Source organism: Vombatus ursinus, unplaced genomic scaffold, assembly GCF_900497805.2.
Source record: "Vombatus ursinus unplaced genomic scaffold, bare-nosed wombat genome assembly UNPS02014821.1, whole genome shotgun sequence".
Taxonomy (NCBI): domain Eukaryota; kingdom Metazoa; phylum Chordata; class Mammalia; order Diprotodontia; family Vombatidae; genus Vombatus; species Vombatus ursinus.
In genome coordinates, this window is record NW_020954599.1 from 30,711,947 (window position 1) to 30,730,942 (window position 18,996).

General features: G+C 38.6%; 2 protein-coding genes across 2 annotated transcripts in view; one reads left to right on the forward strand and one right to left on the reverse strand.

The window, feature by feature from the left end:
- The first annotated feature begins 3,494 nt into the window (after positions 1–3,494).
- On the forward strand, positions 3,495–17,506 carry CCDC110 (coiled-coil domain containing 110). The gene is made up of 7 exons (XM_027837457.1): positions 3,495–3,763; positions 3,795–3,910; positions 9,247–9,302; positions 12,041–12,106; positions 12,977–13,081; positions 13,188–13,247; positions 15,381–17,506. Exons 1-7 carry the CDS (start codon positions 3,495–3,497, stop codon positions 17,454–17,456), a joined length of 2,748 nt encoding a protein of 915 aa, XP_027693258.1. The 3' UTR covers positions 17,457–17,506.
- Positions 15,465–18,996, reverse strand: part of CUNH4orf47 (chromosome unknown C4orf47 homolog) — a 58,191-nt gene continuing 54,659 nt past the window's right edge. The window contains exon 9 of the mRNA XM_027837529.1: positions 15,465–15,543. The gene's annotated coding sequence lies outside the window, so the exon portion shown is untranslated. The remainder of the gene's footprint in view (positions 15,544–18,996) is intronic.

Sequence of the window (18,996 nt, forward strand, 5' to 3'; positions counted from 1 at the left end):
GAACACTTTAATGTTACTTTTCCAGAGCTAGAAAAAACTAACAGAAATATTTTTAATATAAAATAAAGGTATATTTATCAGTTTGATCAAGAACTTAATCCATGATCTGGTACCTTCTTTACAAATAACAATTGATCTAAGAGTATGATAAATATATATACATATATATATACACACACACATACACATATATATATGTATGTGTGTGTGTGTAATACACAGATAGATGGAGAAAGATAGATATAGGAAACATGTTATGAGAAATCTGGGGGCAGCTAGGTGGCGCAGTGAATAGAGCACTGGCCCTGAAGTCAGGAGTACCTGAGTTCAAATCCGGCCTCAGACCAAACACTTGACACTTACTAGCTGTGTGACCCTGGGCAAGTCACTTAACCCAAACTGCCTAAGCAAAAAAAAAAAAAAAAAAAAAAAGAAAGAAAGAAAGAAAGAAAGAAATCTGGAGAGAGAAACCACTTTCAGCTAAGTGGGAACTGAAGAGGGAGAAGTAAAAGACAACAATAACTATGAGGTCATGAGCTTGAAAGTGTGGCATAGAGATAGCAACATCAATAAGGAAGGCTTCACAGAGGAGGTGGCATCTGAGCTGGGCCTTGAAAAGGAGGACAAAGGTTTCCAAAGATGGAGAAAAGGAAAAGTCCAGTCCAGGCATGTCAGATGGTATAAGCAAAGGTGCTAAAACAGGAGAGGATGGGATAATCAGTGTAATTTGGTTTGGCTCAAATATAAAGCATTTCAAGGGAAAAAATAGTATGATGTAAGGTTGGAAAGATGAACTGTGCCTGGCTGAAGAAGATTTAGAAAGCCAGGATCAGCAGTCCAAACTTTAATCAGTAGGCAATGTGAAGCCCCTGGAGGTTTTGTGAAAATAAGAGTGACATAATTATGATACAGGGCAGAGAAATAGGAAGATTACTCTGCCTGTATTTGAAGGATGGGTTGAAGAAGGAGTTGGTGGTGCCATTAACAGAAATAGACATTAGGAGGAGGGGAAGCTGAAAGGAGGGGGAGATGATGAGTTTAATTTTGAATGTAAGTTGTTCCTAAAACATTATGTGGAGATAAGTGGCAATACAGCACAGGTGCTCTGGGGACAGGTTAGAAGGAGATATATATTTGGGAGTCATCTCAATAGAGATGATGATGGAAGTCATTGGAGTATAGGGGATCCACAGGGGACAGCATAGAGGAGAAAGCCAAGGACAGAACCTTAGGTGCCACCTGTATTTAAGGGGCAAAAAAAAGATGGGAAACCCCGCTATCTCCACTGGAAACATTTGTGATTCTAGATAGTTTTGAATGACGAAGTAGCTAATCAACCAACAAGTTATTTATTAAGCTCCTACTATGTTCATTGTTCATACAAGTTCATTGCTGGGAGCTAGGAACACAAAAACAAAAAAATGAAACAAACACTGCCTATCAGGAGCTGGGGTGGGGGAAAAAATATGTACATACATATATGAAATATTTCTATGTATACATATGTATATGTAAATATCCATAATAAAATCTGTAAATCTGATAGTTTAAACTTAGCTTTAATAGCTATATATTGTGTATATTTAATAGATACACATGTATGTGTGTATGCTACTGGGATGCGCACACACACATGCATGCACACACACACTATTGGGGCAGCTAGGTAGCATTGTGCATAGAGTGCTGGGACTGGAGTCAGGAAGACTCATCTTCCTGAGTTCAAATCTGGCGTCAGACACTTAGGAGTTGTATGACCTTGGGCACTTTCCTCATATGTAAAATGAGTTGGAGAAGGAAATGGCAAACCACTCGGGTATCTTTGGCAAGAAAATGCAAAATGGGGTCACAAAGAGTCAGGCATGACTGAAAACAACTGAACAATAAATATGTACTATTAAAGCTAAATATAAGCTATCAAAACTTCAAATGACATTGGTACTTTTAGGACACTCTATATTCACAAAATAAATATAAGGCAAATTTTAGAATAATAATAGTATAAATTAACATTTATTTAGCATTTACTATGTGCTAGGCACTGTGCTAAGAATTTTACAATTACTATTTCATTTCATAGATTAGTTTGTATGTTTCGATTAATAAAGTTTGATTGCCCACATTGAGAAGTCTAAGTCTCACTTGTTTCTGGTTATCCTAGTTAGCCTTTGAACTAATGAACTGGCTATAAGTATGCACCAAGTTACAAAACCCAACTCCACTGATTCCAAAGCCTCTACACCAGCCCTACCTCTGGATTTGCAATGCTTGTTGGTCCTTCGCTTTCGGAGTACTAATGACATTATGATGTGATGGGAAGTCTTGACTCACGCTTGAATTGGATTTAAGTCAGGCAGAGTTGCACTTAGCATCACTCTCTCTTCCAAAGTCATTGAAGTCCAATGGCAAGATGGTCTGGATGACAATGGCCCAGCATGTAGTGGAGGACGTTGGCATCTTCAAGCTGTAGGTGCTCTACAGCACTTGTTTCAGTGGCTTTCATGGCCATTGAAGCAAACTGTTCTCATCTGACCATTCCAGCAGAGGAAGTCTTCACATGGTTGGGGGTAGACATTCCCCTGACTCACCAGTGGGTTGGAGGCCTGTTGGTTAGCCTTAACCCAATTTAGCTTGTTACTGAGATGGCCAGGGTGTGGCTGCTTTAAATGTTACAGCTTTTCGGAACCTCAGGTGAGAGCTTAGTGGACACTAAAGGTGGATGAGCAGCCCTGAAAAGGACTCTGCAAGTCCTCAAGTCATAAGTGCTAGTCCTCCCTAAGCACCCCACACACCCCAAAGCTGGGGCAATTGAGGTCCAGAGTGGTGAGGTGCCTTGGCCAAGATCTCAGCAAGGCCACCATTGCTGACCTGGAATTCAAACCCATGGCCTCTAACCTTCAAACCCCTACACCACAATGTGTAAACCTAAAGCTGAGCCCCAATCCTCCCACGCAGCCTTCCTCCCTAAACCGGGCACTAGCCCCAAAAGCATGAGGACCCCACAAGTGGTCATTGCGGCGCCCCAATCCTCATACCCGGCCCTGCCCAAGCCAGCCCAAAGCGGGCACAGGGGGCATGCGCAGACTGGAAGCCGAGCCCCACGTCCTCGTGCGCTGCCCTCCCCTGGCTTAGTCCCAGGAGCACGTGGCAGCTCAGGAGGCGCCTAAGGGGCGCATGCCCAGAGCTGAGGCCCAGCACGCAGTACTCTTTGTCCCACGAGGTGGGGCCTCATTCCCTTGGCAACGCGCTGATGTGGGGAGATACAGAGGGAGGAAATGCGCGGGGATAGGCGGTTGGAGGGTTGGGCCGGGGGAGACAGAGATGTCTCCGGGTGAGAGGGCTACGAAGGGGCGGCTCGGGGAGGGGTGGGCCTTAGGGCAGTTAGGGCTGGACAAGCATCCCCCATTCCCTCCCCTCCCCCTCCCGGCCTCCCAGGGGTTTCTGCGGGAAGAGTCTCGAAAGAGGGGCGGCGGGCAGGCTGGGTGGGGGTGATCATGGGCCGTCTCCGCCCAGCCCCGGACACCCTCGAGTGCCGACGGCGGCCAGGCCTCCTGGGGCCCACCTCTGAGCCTGGCGTCGCTCCCCAGGTGCCCTTAGGACTGCGTGAGCCGCGCGCCCGCCTGCCGGGGCGCCCCCTTCCGGACGGCGGGGCACGCTGCTGCCGCTGTCCCTGCTGCCGGGTGGCCCCACAGCGCCCTCCAGTGGCGGCTTGGCGCGCTGGCTGCAGGGACTCCCCCACCCCACCTCCCCACCTCACCTCCCCGCAGTGAAAGATGGTTTCGTTTTCCGTAAAGCGCTCAGTGGACTGCGGTTCGGTTACAGAAAAGAGAAGCTGCGTTTCCTCTCCTTTCTGTGTCTAGGCTCCTAAATCATTCTGAGGGGGGAAAGGAGAGCAGTGGACAAACAAAAGGTAAAAATCAGCCCTCCCTTGACTTTTTTGAAGCCACGGCCCCTCCCCCAATGTCTTTCCAAGGGGGCAGCAGCCGCTGCCAGCCTCCCAGTTTCAGGATGGATGCTATGCATCCTTTCCACCTGGATTTCTTGGAAATTCCCAGTAAATCCACCCTGAAGCCAGGTAGGAATGGGCAACGAAAAAGAGTAATATGAGTGCCTCCTCCCTTTCTTACCTGCTTTGAATAAGCTGTCCTTTCATCAAGCAGCCTCAATTCCTTTAAGGATTTTTGTCATCAAGCAGCTCTTGTAAAGCACTGAACTTAAAACAAGTGCCCCTTGAGGCCAGGACTCATAGATTCTTGTTCTTTTTACCTTGGTAACGCTGATGTCTCTTACATTAGCAGGATTTAGTGGGTTTCCCCCGCCAGACAACCAAAGTACTTATTAGACTAATAGGCAATGGCTAAATAGTAATTATTTTCCCCCTTTTTATTTCCAATACCCATTAAACTGGTAGGCCAAGACTCAGTGTTTTGTTTTGGGGTTTCCTTGATTGTTGTTTTGGGATTTTGTTTTTTTTTTTTTTTTTACCTTGGTAACTCCCAATACCTACCAGACTTATAGGCCCTTATAAGTGTATATTTAACTGAGTTTAATCAAGGGGAATTAATGGCCAACCCCACTCTGCATTCTTGTGACGATTTCTATGACATCTTTCCAGAGGCAAACTTTCTAAAGCCTTTAGGTAAAGTACAACTTTTCTTCCCGACGTCACCCCACCCCTCCCAGCAAGCATCAGCAGCATTATGCAGCAGTCTTGTCTTTTCTGTTCTTTGTATCCCCAGTAAGTTTTTATAAAAATATCTTCAAGTGAGTTGAATCAGAGTGAATTAAATGGCCTATCTTACTCCTTACATCACTGAAAGGACTTTAGTGACATCTCTCCAAACGCAGCTTTCCTAAAGTCTTAAGTATAACTTAATCTCTGTTCCCACCTTTATTTGCATGACATTTGTCATAGATGGTGAATTAAATGTGAGTAGGTGTCCTAGACTGCATTGGAATATTCCAATCCAAACCGGAAAGGGTTAGTCAGGGCCTACAATAGGGATGGGGGAACCTCCATCATGAGGCCACGTGTAGCCCTCTAGATCCTCAAGTGCGACCCTTTAACTGAATCCAAATTTCACAGAACAAAACCCCTTAATAAAAGGATTTGTTCGGTAAAACTTGTATTCAGTCAAAAGACCTCACCCAAGGACCTAGATGGCCACGTGTGCCCTCAAGGCTGCAGGTTCACCACCCCTGGTCTACAAAGAGGACATACATCATACATAGTATAGGCTATGGGCTTCTTATGGGCATATCCCTAAGAGGATCAAATTCATTTTTCTGGATCTACCTTCTTGTGCCCAATGAGAGGCACAAAGATCTGAGTATTTCTGTGAATGTTTTCCTTGTCAGACACTATTACTAATATAGTCAGCTTTTGCATTAGGAACCATAGATAATAAACAACACTTTCAGTCATGTGTGTAAAGTCAAATTCCCACGTAGGCAAACATAGAGCATACCTGAAGGTAGAAGCCATAACGATCTTTAATATCATAGTTACAAAGTTTTTTTTTTAATTTATTGAGTACCTCCACACCTACCTAACATTTATTTACTACACTTGAAATATTAAGCAGTGATTGAAGAAGCAACCAAGTACAGTGAAAAGAGTGCTGGATTTAGGATCAGAGCATGTGGGTTTACATCCTGACTGCTGCCTATTGCTTTGTGATATACTTGGGCAAGTCATTTAACCTCTACGGACCTTAATTTCATCCTCTGTAAAATGATAGACTAGATCAGAGATTCTTATCCTAGGGTCCACAGGTGTGTGGAAAGATGTCAAGGAGTCTGTGAACTTGGATGGGCAAAAAATTTTATTGATTCATATATCATATATATAAATATATACATATATGTATGTATGTATATAAATATATACATATATGTATGTATGTATATAAATATATACATATATGTATGTATGTATATAAAATATTTTAAAAAATCTTTGGTTTCCATGTATTTTATTTTTTTGCAAAAAAAAAATATTATTCTAAGAATGGACCTGCAGGCTTCACTAGACTGCTAAAGGGGTCCATGATAAAAATTAAGAACCTCTGGATTAAATGTTCTCCAATGCCCCTCCCAGTTTTGATTCTGTGAAATAGAGATGTTCCTTACCATAAGCAAATCTAAAAGAAAATTTTTAAAATATAATTTATACTTGAATTTATAAAATTATTTACGTGATTCCTTTTTTAAAAAAATCTCTAATGCATTTAAAATGTGATTTAATTGACCTAACTTCAGTTTACACGTGATTTTTCAGGAACTGAACAATTTTACAAAGTAAAATTATTTTTCAGACTGAACTAATTTGAATTGGCCTTTCCTAAATTAGTCTAAATTAATGCTTTTAATATAATATTAAGTATTTAACTATGAGGCATCTGGTAGATTCAAGAAGACTTGATTTCAAAATCCAGCCTCAGACATTTACTATCTGTATGACCCTGGGCAAGTCACTTGTTTGCCTTAGTTTGCGCAACTTTAAGGTCCATTCTTAGAATAATATTTTTTTTTACAAAAAATATTTAAAACTGTAAAACTCAACAACATGATCGCTGTGAGGATAAAATGACGTGTAAAAGCAATTAAAAATGTCTGGCACATGGTAAGCACTATTTAAATGCTTATTCCCTTCCCCTAAAGTAAGACAACTATTAAATAAAAACACAGAAGGCTTTCAGCATTCAAGACAGCATTTGTTCACATTTTCCCTCAAATACTGATGATAAAAGACAGAGAGAGGGATAATGTGTATACATGTATCTCATTTCTCTTCCTTTTTCTCTTTCTTTTTTCCAGTAGAGTAAATGCAGATAATAGATGGAGAGACATGGATGGAATGGACTAGTCAAAACTGGGGAAATTGAATTGGTCTGGGAAAAGCTGATGTTTGCAAGTTTCTAATACTGCAATGATCTGTGCCTTTATCCTGCCCTTTGATTATCTGAAGTACCCTGTTCTACCATTCAAACAACATTTTCATTCTGTACTGACCCTAGAGTTATTTAATTAAACTATCTCATGCCAGGGTGTATGAGGCTTACCCTTAAAAGGGGAATTTTATTTCAGAAGAGGCTTTTTTTTTTAACCCCAAAGGTAGATTGGTAGAATTTTTCTCCCTAAACTTCCTAGGTTGGGTAACTCACTGACTCCTTTTGTTTGTAAGCCATATAATCCATCTTTCTACCTTTTCCCAGTTTAGGAAGAAACAAAATAAATGGATTCAACAGTGGAAGCATACACCATCCACTATCTCCTTCATGTTTGTCAGGTGCTATACATATGCCATGAGGGTTCAATAAAAGTTATCTTTAAGGAAAAAAGTTTGAATCAGTAGAACCCCAGGTGTTTGAAACTTAAAATCACAGAGCATTTTATGCACACTGCCCTGTATCATTATAAATCATTAACTTAAAAATAATTATATCTTCTGGGTTTATTAGGCACAAGGATTCCATCTCAGTATTTTCTGTTAGGGTTTAGAATCCTGGTGAAAGTCAGACAGCATACTTAGTCATGGAAAGGTATCAAGATCTTAATGTTGATGATTATTGTTTGGCATGTTAGTTCACTATCTGGTCCTTAATGGTATTTGTGAGAGAGTAAGGGCATCTGAGAGTGTGTTTTCGGGCTTGGAAAGGGCAGATGTCCCCTGCCTGTACAGCTGGCTGGAGAAATTACAAGACCGCAAGAGCTACTGCTAGTCTACCAGGTGCATGTTTGACATGTAGGGACCCTGATGACAATCTCTGACATCTCGTGAGAGGAGTGATAGTCCCCTGATAGTCTAGTCTCTTCATGGGGGAAAGAGAGGAAACCAATACACCAGAGCTTGGGTATGGGCATAGTTAGTGGCAAGCATCAAGGTGCTTGGGAGCATGTGTGAGTGGGTCTTTGTCATTTTCTTTTTAACTTAAATATAAAAACACATGGCTGTGAATGCCGTCTTGAAAAAACCATCAAAGTGTACCTGGCAGGGAAGAATTATACAAGAGAAGCAGTATTAAGGTTATCCTCAGAGTCTATGTAAACTGGAACAAAACTGGGCTGATCTTGTAGGGCAAACAGACATCCAACACAAACTGTGCAGGACAGCCTGTGATCTGCAGCTCCTATGGGGAACTCCCCATCACTGGCACGAATCTTTTGACTTTCTGAACACTTCAAAGTATTTTCTCTTCATTTTCTCAAAATCTTCCCTGTACCATTGTTTTCTGCTTTGTTTTCAACACATTAAATTTTATTTTTGTTTTACAACTGTATATTTTCTCTAAGTATGCTTTTTTAATAGCTCCAGTTCATCATTTTACATATATATGTATATATACAAATATACACACATCTATATGTATTTATATATGTACATATACATATGTATATGTTGCATGTTATCTATATATATGTATAGATCTATATAGATCTATAGAGCTCTATCTTGTGTGTGTGCATGTTGTCTCCCCCATTCACTATGAACTACATGAGGGCAGAAACTTGGGCGAGGGGAGTTGCCTTTATTTATATCCCCAGCATTTAGCACTGTGCCTGGCATATCCACTTAATAAATGCTTGTTGATTTTTTGTTCACCTTGTATGCCATCTAGATTGTAAGCTCCTTAAGGGTAGAGACTATGTCCACTACTTCCCCACAATGCCTAGCTTGGGGTTGTACACGTGACTGAAAATAAAGAATGAATATTGCTTAAATATGTCCTAGGACTCTTTGAGATACTGTGTGGTCTTCAAGGGCTATTTTAGCAACAAAAATCTATGATTGTTATCATGTATTCCTGAATACACACATGCTTTCTCTAGGCAGAAGTAAGTGGCTTGTCCTTTTACAACTTGTGAGACAGCTCTTGAAATCAATTAAAAGACTGAAACTTTAGAATATTTTAAATATACCAAAAGAAATTTTTTAAAAGTTTAAGTTTCCAAATTATTCTAGTTGTGTTTTTGTGATGTCTCCAATCCATTACACATGTTAACAATTTATTGTCAAAATTAAATACTCCTAAAAACTCAAGTAGTTTTTCTTTGTTATGCTCTTTTAAAGCTATCATGCAACAAGTATATTATGAATACCTACCATAGACCTACCATTGGGCTCTTTATTCTCTCTTCAAGTTTATCATGATCCTTAGGTCATTCATTAGACTATTCCCTGTCACACATGCAATGAAATACAGTGTAAGAGCTAGATTACAGTTTGTCATTTTTGCTTTGTAGAACATGCCTCTACAGCAGAAACAGAAAATCAAAACCAGCCACAATCAGCATTAAAAGTGAGTCAATTTCACAGTTATTTCAAAACCCAATCTTTTTTCAAGATTTGCATTAAATATGTTTGTAGATAGCTCTGTTTATATGTAACATTTTCTAATTTATTTTTTGCTTCAGACACATGGAAATCTTGATCTTGCCATCACTCATAAATGTTCCACTTAAACAATTGTGAATATTGAACTTTATTTAATCATCTCTTCTCATTCATCTCTCCCTGTTCTTTACTCCTAAACTTATTCTTTGTCCTTACCATGACTTCTCATCTCTGCACCTCTCAGTTATTTACAGGCTATGACCCCTATTCTGGCTACACTCTCTACCTTTTCCAGACCTGTTTAGTGAACCAATTCAATTCTAGGCTATATTCTATTCTCAGATCACTTGCTCCACTGTCCTATTGCCAATTACACTCAGTAATCCCCAATCCTGTAACACCTCCACCATCTGCCTTCTCTACTCCTATTCGTGGGTTGCTGAACGGTGCTAGAAGTCATTCAGCCATGATCATTATTAGGTCCACCATAAATTTGTTATCTGATCTCAAGACTGTGCCTTCATTGTAGCGAAGCAATCCTTCTGTTCCTCCCTAATTCATTCACCACAGTCTTTTTCAGACATTCTTTCTTCCAAACTCCATCAGAACCTGTTTTCTTATGTCATGATTGAAAACCTTGTCTCATATGTTAGAGAAAAATGCAGTCATTATTTGAGAAATTTCTCTTTTTCCATCCTTACCTCACAACCCCTTGACTGGAGCCACCACTATTTCCCTCTTTACTTTGATAGTCCTTTTCCTTCTCAAGGCCAGACTCTCTCTCTGCATGTATACCCTTGATCCCATCCACTCCCACCCTTTCCAGCAGATAGCTCCCTCTATCATTCCCCCCTTTTTTTCTTTCTAATCTTCAATCTGTTTACTGGCTCATTCTCTGCTGACTACAAACATTTGAGTCTCCCCCACCCTCAAGAAAATCATATTAGATCCTACCATCCCCATTAGATAAAACCCTATATCTTTTCTTCATCTTCATCCAAACTCCTCAGTAAAGCAGTTAACATTCAGTGCCTCTATTTCTCACTTTCTTAATGCTCTGCAGTCTGGCTTCTGAAATCATCACTGGACTGAAACAGCTTTTTCCAAAGTCAGCAATGATCTCTTAAGTACCAGATGTAATAATAGCCTTTTATCAGTCTTCCTTGACCTCTGCAACATTTGATACTGTTGTTCACTTTGTCCACTTGTATACTCTTCCCTCTCTAGGTTTCCATGACACTGTTCTCTCTGGGGTTTCTTTTTTTTCCCCTACATGTCTGCCTATACCTTCTGGTTCTTCTTTGCTGGATTATTGTCCATGTCACACCTGGTCATTCGTTGTAGGTGTTCTCCAAGGCTCTGTCCTGGGCCCTCTTCTTCTCTTTTCTCTCTATACTCTTTCACATGTGGTGATGTCTTCAGTGTCTGTGGGTTCCTTTATTATCTGAGCAGATGATTCTCAGATTTATATATCCATCACGATATATCTTGAGCTCCAATCCCACTTCACAAACTACTACCCGGAACTGGATGTCCCATAGGTGTCTTAAACTCAAAATGTGCAAAACAGAAACCGTGATCTTTCCTCACAAACTCTCCTCATTTCCAAACTTAGCTGTCCCTGTCAAGGGTACCATAATTCTTCTAGTCACTCAGTTATACAACCTTGATGTCATCTTGGAGTCTGTATTCTCATTCACCTCCCACAGTTCATCAGTTGCCAAGTCTTGTCATTTATAGACACTCCAGAGTCTCTACTACACCTCCTTCTGTCCGTTCACGCAGCCACCGCCTTCATTTCGGTCCCCACTATCAGCCTGGGTGCCTCAACCCTCAAGCCTTCAGTCTGTTCTTCCCCTCACCCCCATCCAGCTTCCACACAATTGCCAGAAGGAATATATTCCTGCTGCTCCCCAGTGCTTCTAGGATCAGATATAAACTACTCTGGCATCTGAAGCTTCTCACAACCTTTCCCCATCTAACCTGTGCAATATTTCCCCTTACTCCCTTCCACACTTTCTATGGTCTAACCACACTGGCGTATCTTTAATTGTTCCCTTACAACACTCCATCACCTACCTGTCTCCAAGCCTAGGATGTTCTACTCATTACTCCTGCCTCTTGGAGTTCCTAGCTGTCTTTGAGACTCAGCTTAAGTACCACTTAGAGTGGGAGGCCTTTCCTAGTGACTCCCTCCAAGGCTACTTTGTACTCGATTTGCATTATTTTTTGTATGATGTAAGTTCCTTAAGGATAGGGATGTTTTGTTTGTATCTTTGTATTTCTGGTACTAATCACAGGGCCTGACGTATAGTAAGCCCTTAACAAATGCTTAATGATCAATTAATCATGGTTATGGAGTCCCAGTGGCCTAAGTGTTGCCGTGACCCACCAACAGACAACTTTTAGCCCTGGCTGATTTATCAATATAAATACTGTACAAGCAGATGATCAGTATAAATAAGTGACTTCTGGCCCTAGAAAGTGAACTAGGCTTAGAGTCAGAAGAACCTGGATTTAAATTCCAGCTCTGCTTTTCATTCCCAAATGACCTTGAACTATTCACTTACCCTCGGTGAGACCCAGCTTCCATGTGAAGTGAAAGGGCTGGACTAGATCACCTTAAAGGTCCCCTCTAGCTTCAAGTCTGTGGTTTATATCTAGAAGGAATTTCATTTTGATCCTCATTTTAATTAATTACAGGCCCTGCAACATCAGCTGGAATCATTTCAGGCTCTTCGCATGCAAACTTTACAAAATGTTAGCATGGTATGTTTTTTCTATATTTTTCCCTAATTTTCTAAGTCCCGTATTATTATGTTCAGATATAAAACATTGTCAGTGTGGTACAGTGGGAAGAGAGTTAGACCTGGATGTAGAGTCCAGCTCCCTCTTACAAGTTGTATGACCTTGGGCAAGTCATCTAACTACTCTAAACCTCGGTTTTCTCATCTATACAATGGGTGGGGGAAGTTTAGAGTAGGTAGCCTCCAAGACCCTTTGCAGCTCTAGATATGTCCCTCTCGTTGTCTGAGCACATACGAGACCTTTCCAGCTTCTCAGTGGAGTAATCATCAAGTTGGAAATGCATGTCCAAAATAGACTGTGGCATCTGGAGCCTATACTACAATTCTTATCTTAAACTTTCCTGGTTACAATGAAATAGCTCTTGTGTCACTTTTGAATTGAGAGCACAGATATTCCAACATTTTGTTTTAAAAAAAAATGTGTTCATGATGCTATCTTGGTCCTAATATCTCATTAAAGAGGGCATCAAAGACAGGCGATACTAGAATGCTTAGTTCAATCCAGTGCTAAATTTTGCCTTTAACATATTTATTCTAAAGCAGTAAAAATATTTTCTAAAAACTGGACATCCAGAAAATATTTGACTTAATAAAAATTTAACATTGTATAAATTAAGTCTTACTCATTTTGTAAACAAATCATTTAAGAGAAAAGTAAGCAACTTGGAAATTGCTTTGCAATTTATGTTCTTCCATATGAAGGGAATAATTGTTTATGAACTACAATTTTAAAGATGCCTTTCAAAACTGTAATTATAAACAGTATTCTTGCATATCTATACTTGTCTGAATCTGAATTAAAACTCTAAAATTTTCTATTTACCTTTTTAAGGTACAATCTGAAATTAGTGAAATATTGAATAAAAGTGTTATCGATGTAGAGAGTCCACAATTTGGCACAGAAAAAGCAACCAAGAAACCTGTTGAGAAAGTTACAGTAGGTTTTTACTTCAAATAATTTCTGTACACTTATTGGAACTTCAGAGAATTGTCTGTCAACATTGTTCCACTTGTCACTTTCACCTTGATTCTCCCCTTAATAGAAAGAACAAACTGTCAGAATATCATATAAGGACAGTCAAGGCCAAAAGACCTTAAAGCAGGTGAGTCCATTCTTAGGTAAGACCTTGCCAGCCCAGAAGATCAGAGTTGATTTTTATTTGAGTGGATAGGAATCCTAGAATGAATCCTGTAATCAACCAACAGCCCTACTATGTGCAAGGCATTGTGCTGCATGTTAGGGATGTAAAGACAAAACAGTTCTTGCCCTCAAGGAGTTTACTGAGAGAACTTATTTGAGAGTTTTCCCAATCTGAAGGTTTGTTTACAGATCTTCTGTGTTCTTTCTGGAGGTCCTAACCCCCTTCCAATTAGGAAATACGACCTTAGCATATTCTTGAGGCCATGGTATTTGTTATATCTTGGCATATAGGTAGGGAAAACAGCTTGTCAAATATGTGACTGAGTCTAATGAGAATTTAGTTCATGAGTAGATACCCAGGGCAGTTCCAAATTCATCTGCCCTAATGTGGTAATAATCTTAGGGGAACAGCTAGCTAGTGTTTCAATTTGGCTGGAATATCAGTGAAATGGAGGGGAATAACATGAAATATAATTGGAAAGGTAAGTTGGAATTTAATTATGGAGGAGTTGGAGCTGGGGATTTGTATTCTATGGGCAGTAAGGAACTACTGAACTTTTTTGAGGAGGGAAGGAACATGATCAGCCTTAGGAAGATTACTTTTTCAGCTATGTGAAAGATTAGAGAGGGAAGAGCCTGGAGGCAGGAAGACCACTTCGGAAGCAATTATAGGAGTCGGTTTAAAAGGTGATGAAGGCCTAGCCTTGAGTGGTGGCATTATTAGTGGTGGAGGGTTGGATAAAAGAAATATGGAAAAATTGAATGATTTGATATCTGATTAAAAAGAGGGCTCAATGACAGAGAAGGAAAAGTCATCAGATGACATGGAGGTTTCAAGCCTGAATGAAGCTATCAACAGAAATGGGGAAGCTGGGAAGTTTAGGAAAGATGATGTTGGACAAACTGAGTTTAAGGTGCCAGTAGGAAATCAAGCAAGTGGAGATGCAAAATTCCATATCCTTTTTCACATCCCTAACGTTTTATGACTTGTACTGACCAAAAATCTTTCCTTAAACCCAACTCTTTATTACACTTCAATTTTAATTAGTTTCATATAAAATAGAAATCGGGTAGTCATCATTCTTCTTTAAAGAAATAATTTGTAGGTGAAGAAAAAATTTAGGGCATCGTTGAAACCTCCCTTTTTTTATACCAATCCTAAATAATTTTCTCTTTCCTCCTTCTGTTTTTTTCATCACTCACATTTATATAGTGCATTAAGGTTTGCAGAGCATCCTGGCAACAGCCCTGGGGCATGAGTGTTAATTCTTATCCCCATTTTAAAGAGGAAGAAACTGAAGCTCAGAAAAATTATGTGACCTGCTCAGAGCTACACAGCTAGGCTAATGCACAAAGTGAACCCAGCTTCAAAGCAGCACTCTTCTTACTATATGCTGTTTCTTGTGGTTGTCATTATATGATCTAGTAGCAAATATCGATTCACATAGTAGACACTAAACAATCCTTTTTCCTAGGCAAGTAATTATTCCCATTGCTCTTCTCTACACTCATTCCCCATGTCCTTCTAAAATGTGGCATCAAAAACAAACACAATAATAACAATCCATGTAGTGAGAGACAATTAAGATTAATCAGGCAACAGTCAACTTACCCTTCTGTGCTTTAGGATTTTCCAAAACAAACAGGGCAAGGAGAGTTTCTGTTGTTTTTAGGAAATGCTTGACCTTTCCTGTTTTCTGGTTCCCCTCATTAGCTGGAGAACATTTGCTAGTGGATAGAAAATTTGCAGGGTGTTTTGAGTGAAAGAAAGGGAGATAGTTTGGCTTATATGAAGTGGGAAGCTATTTGAATCAGAGTGTACAGCATGAAGGTAATAATGGTTTCTTGTTTTTCTCTGTCATATCAGTAAACTATTAAGATGTCCACAAAAATTAAGCCTCTATAATATTGTTCTTTACCTTTTCTAGATGAGTTAGATCACCTTTCCATTAGGCTTTTATGCTATAAAAATAGAACTGAGGAATTGGATAAAAGGGACTGTATTTGTTTTCGACCAAATTCTTCACAAGAGATTGTCTTATGTCATCAATCATGCAACAAATAATAGCCCTTCATAGCATGCTTTTTCTATCAGTCTACAGAGAATACAGAAGAAACCCTTTCTAAGGAGAAAATTAATCTTTTGGAGGAGTCCAGCACCATTCATTCTGTGGGGGAAAAATCCAATTCTGTCGCTGGCAATAGTGTCTCCCATGATGTAACTACTCCATCCCAGGTTACTTCCAAGAACATATCACCTTTGAAAAATCAAACAAATAGATCAACTTCAAGCCCAAATATGAGCGCTTTAGAAAAATCAAACTTACTCAAGAATTGCAGTGACTCGTATACTTTTCAACCTTATATAAATAAAAATCTGTCTTCTGACAATACAGTTTTACCAACTGAATCTAAAACTACCATGCTTTATCTCAAAGAAGAATTTGGTGGAAACTTAGAAGATGTTTGCCATTCTATCAAAAAAATGAAAAGTGAGCTTCAAAGATCACATGAGAGGGAACTGGCTCTTGCAAATGAACTTCATATGCTAAAGAGTGCTACAGATGCTCACGGTAATGGTTCAAATATCCCATTTTCTTCAAAATTAGGAAAAAATGAATCTATTAAGAAAGAAAATATAGATAGTGAATTAAATGAGGAGACAAAATCAAGCAGAATTTCAGAATTAGAAGCATTAGTAAACAAATTGATTCCACTAGGGGAAACAATGTCAAAATTTTGTACTAATTATTGTCAGAACTGTCAAAGCTTATCTGAGAATGATACTACAGCAAATTTTAACCATATCACTATACAAAATGAAGTAAAGAGTGAGAAAAATAATAGGGAAATTCCTAACCCTGACATTATTAAAAATTTACAATCGGATTCCAGCAACCCAAAAGATACATCATCATTAATTGACCAAACAGAACGTGAAATGAAAGATAAAGAAAAGCAACTATTTGAGTTATACCAAGGATCACTAAAGCTTGAAAATGAAAAGTCATCAAAAATCAACCCTGTAACTGATCAGTACGTTGCAAAAATTCAGTATTTACAGAATTATCTAAAAGAATCTGTGGAAGTACAGAAGAAAGTACTAGGACTGGAAAATGAAAATCTTGACCTAAAGACAAAAATAAAACCCATGGTTTTTATCATACAGTCTCTGATGCAGAAAAATTCAACATATCAAAATCAACTTAAAGATTTAGTTGAAGAAAAGAAAACCATTCAGGCTAACTTAAGTAAAGCAGAAGAAGATAATAAAGAATGTATTATTGAACTGAAAAGAATAATACAGAAGTATACTGAACTCCAAAATGTAAATAAAATTCTAGAAGAAAAAAATGGCCAACTCTCTTTGGAGATACAACACATGATTGACTTAATAAATCAGTTAAAAATTAAAGAAGAGAAAACACAAAGTGATATGGTTCTTGTCAGTCATGAAGTGAATCGATTGACAGTGGAACTAGAATCTCTGAAAACAAGTAATTCATTGTTACAAAAGGATAAACAGATGCTGGAAAGAAAAGCATGCCAACTTCAAAAAGAAAATGGCTCACTTGAACATGAACTAAAAGGAAGTCATTTGGAGATACTGCAACTAAAAGAAAAAGAGAGATTAACCAAATCTGATCAAGAGTCTCTTCTTCAAATGATACAGACTGCTAAAAATGAAAAGCTTAATCTTGAAGTCACATTACAGGAATCTGCAGCTGCCAGACAGATAATGGAGAAAGAGGTTGAAAAAATCCAATCCTACCAATGTGATGCAAACGAGAAATTTCAAGCAGAACTTCAAAATGCAAAATGCAAAGTCAGCTTTTTTAAGAATGCTATGACTGAAATGGGCAAGGAATGTGAGAAATTATCCAAAATGATCAAGGGTCTTCAGTCAGATAATCAAGTACTAAAAGAAGAACTAACGAAACATACTCAAGAAAATCTAAAATTTGCAAAAAACATCAGTAGGCTAACTGAAGACAAGCTGCTTTTAGAAAACTATTTAAGGACACTAGAAAATGAAAGGGATAGTTTGCAATTTGAGGTGCATCGTCAACGAGATTACTTTACCTCAGGTAAAGTATTTTCAAATAAACATCGCGAGCTGATTCAACTGACTTACAAAGCAAGAAATGAACATTGTCATTTTGGTGACTAGTGATACTTACGAAAAATTTAATTTCAGGAATAACATTTTAGAGCATGATCTATAAGGTATGTATGTTGTGTTGGGTTACTATAGTTACATTTAAGTTTGATGTATGAAATTGAGTGCTAATTTAGAGTAATAACAATAACACTGGATTACAAAGTGCTTTATAAACTTAGCATTGTATAAACATCATCTAATATGATCCTAACAACAATCCCATAATGCAGTCAGGCGGGACTTATTCCTGTTTTGCAGATGAGACACCTGAGGCTGAGAGTGGTTCAGTGACCTGCCCAAGATTACATGCTAATATTTGGCAGAACTCAGACTCTGATGCTGCTGCATTGTGCTCCTCCACTGATATAACATGATAAGAGGACAATTTCTTGATGAAGGCAATTTAATATTTGAAGAATAAGCTTAATGTGTAGTACATTAATTTAAGAATTTTACCATTCTGATCAAATCCATGTTACTTTACTTACATCATATACATGCAAAGAATCTTTGGGATGTTGCATTCGGGTTTTTTTTCTTTAAATTGTCCTAAAATGTAATTTCTAAAGAACTCTCACTTTAAAACTTTTTTTTTTTCCTCCCAGGCATATCACCTAAACTGCATCACTCTCATCCTTGCAAGAAATGTTAATAAATATTTGTGACCAATAAAAAAACCTTTGTCTATGTTCTTTGTTCCCCAATAAATTTAGTCAAATTAAATTTTGGGTTTATTTTTGTTTTTTATAGTATTTTATTTTTCCAATTATATGTACAGGCAATTTTTAACATTCATTTTTACAAAATTTTGAGTTCCAAATTTTTCTCCCTCCCTCCTTCTTGTCTCCTCTCAGTAAGCAATTTGATATAGGTTATATTTTTGCAATCATGTAAAACATATGTCCATATTAATCATGTTGTGAAAAAAGAAACAGACCAAAAGAAAAGAAAATAAAGTGAAAATAGTATGCTTTGATCTGTACTCAGATTGGTCCATCAGTTCTTTCTCCAAACATGGATAGCATTTTCCATCATGAATCCTTTGGAATCATCTTGGATTATTGTATTACTGAAAGAGCTAAAGTATTCATAGTTGATAATCACATAATGTTGCTGTTACTGTGTACAATGTTCTCCTGGTTCTGTTCACTTCCTTTTGCATCAGTTCATGTGAGTCTTTCCAGGTTTTTCTGAAACCTGCCTGCTCATCATTTCTTATAGCACAATAGTATTTAATTACATTCATATACCACAACTTGTTCAGCCATTCCCCAATTGATGGGCATCCCTCAATTTCTTTCTTGCCATCACAAAAAGAGCTGCTACAAATATTTTTGCAAATGTAGGTCCTTTTCCCTTTATTATGATCTCTTTGGGATATAGACCTAGTAGTGGTATTGCTGGATCAAAGGGTATGCACAATTTGGTTGTCCTTTGGGCATAGTTCCAAATTGCTCTCCAGAATGATTGGATCAGTTCACAACTCCACCAACAATGCATTAGTGTCCCAATTTTCCCACATCTTCTCCAATATTTATCATTTTCCTTT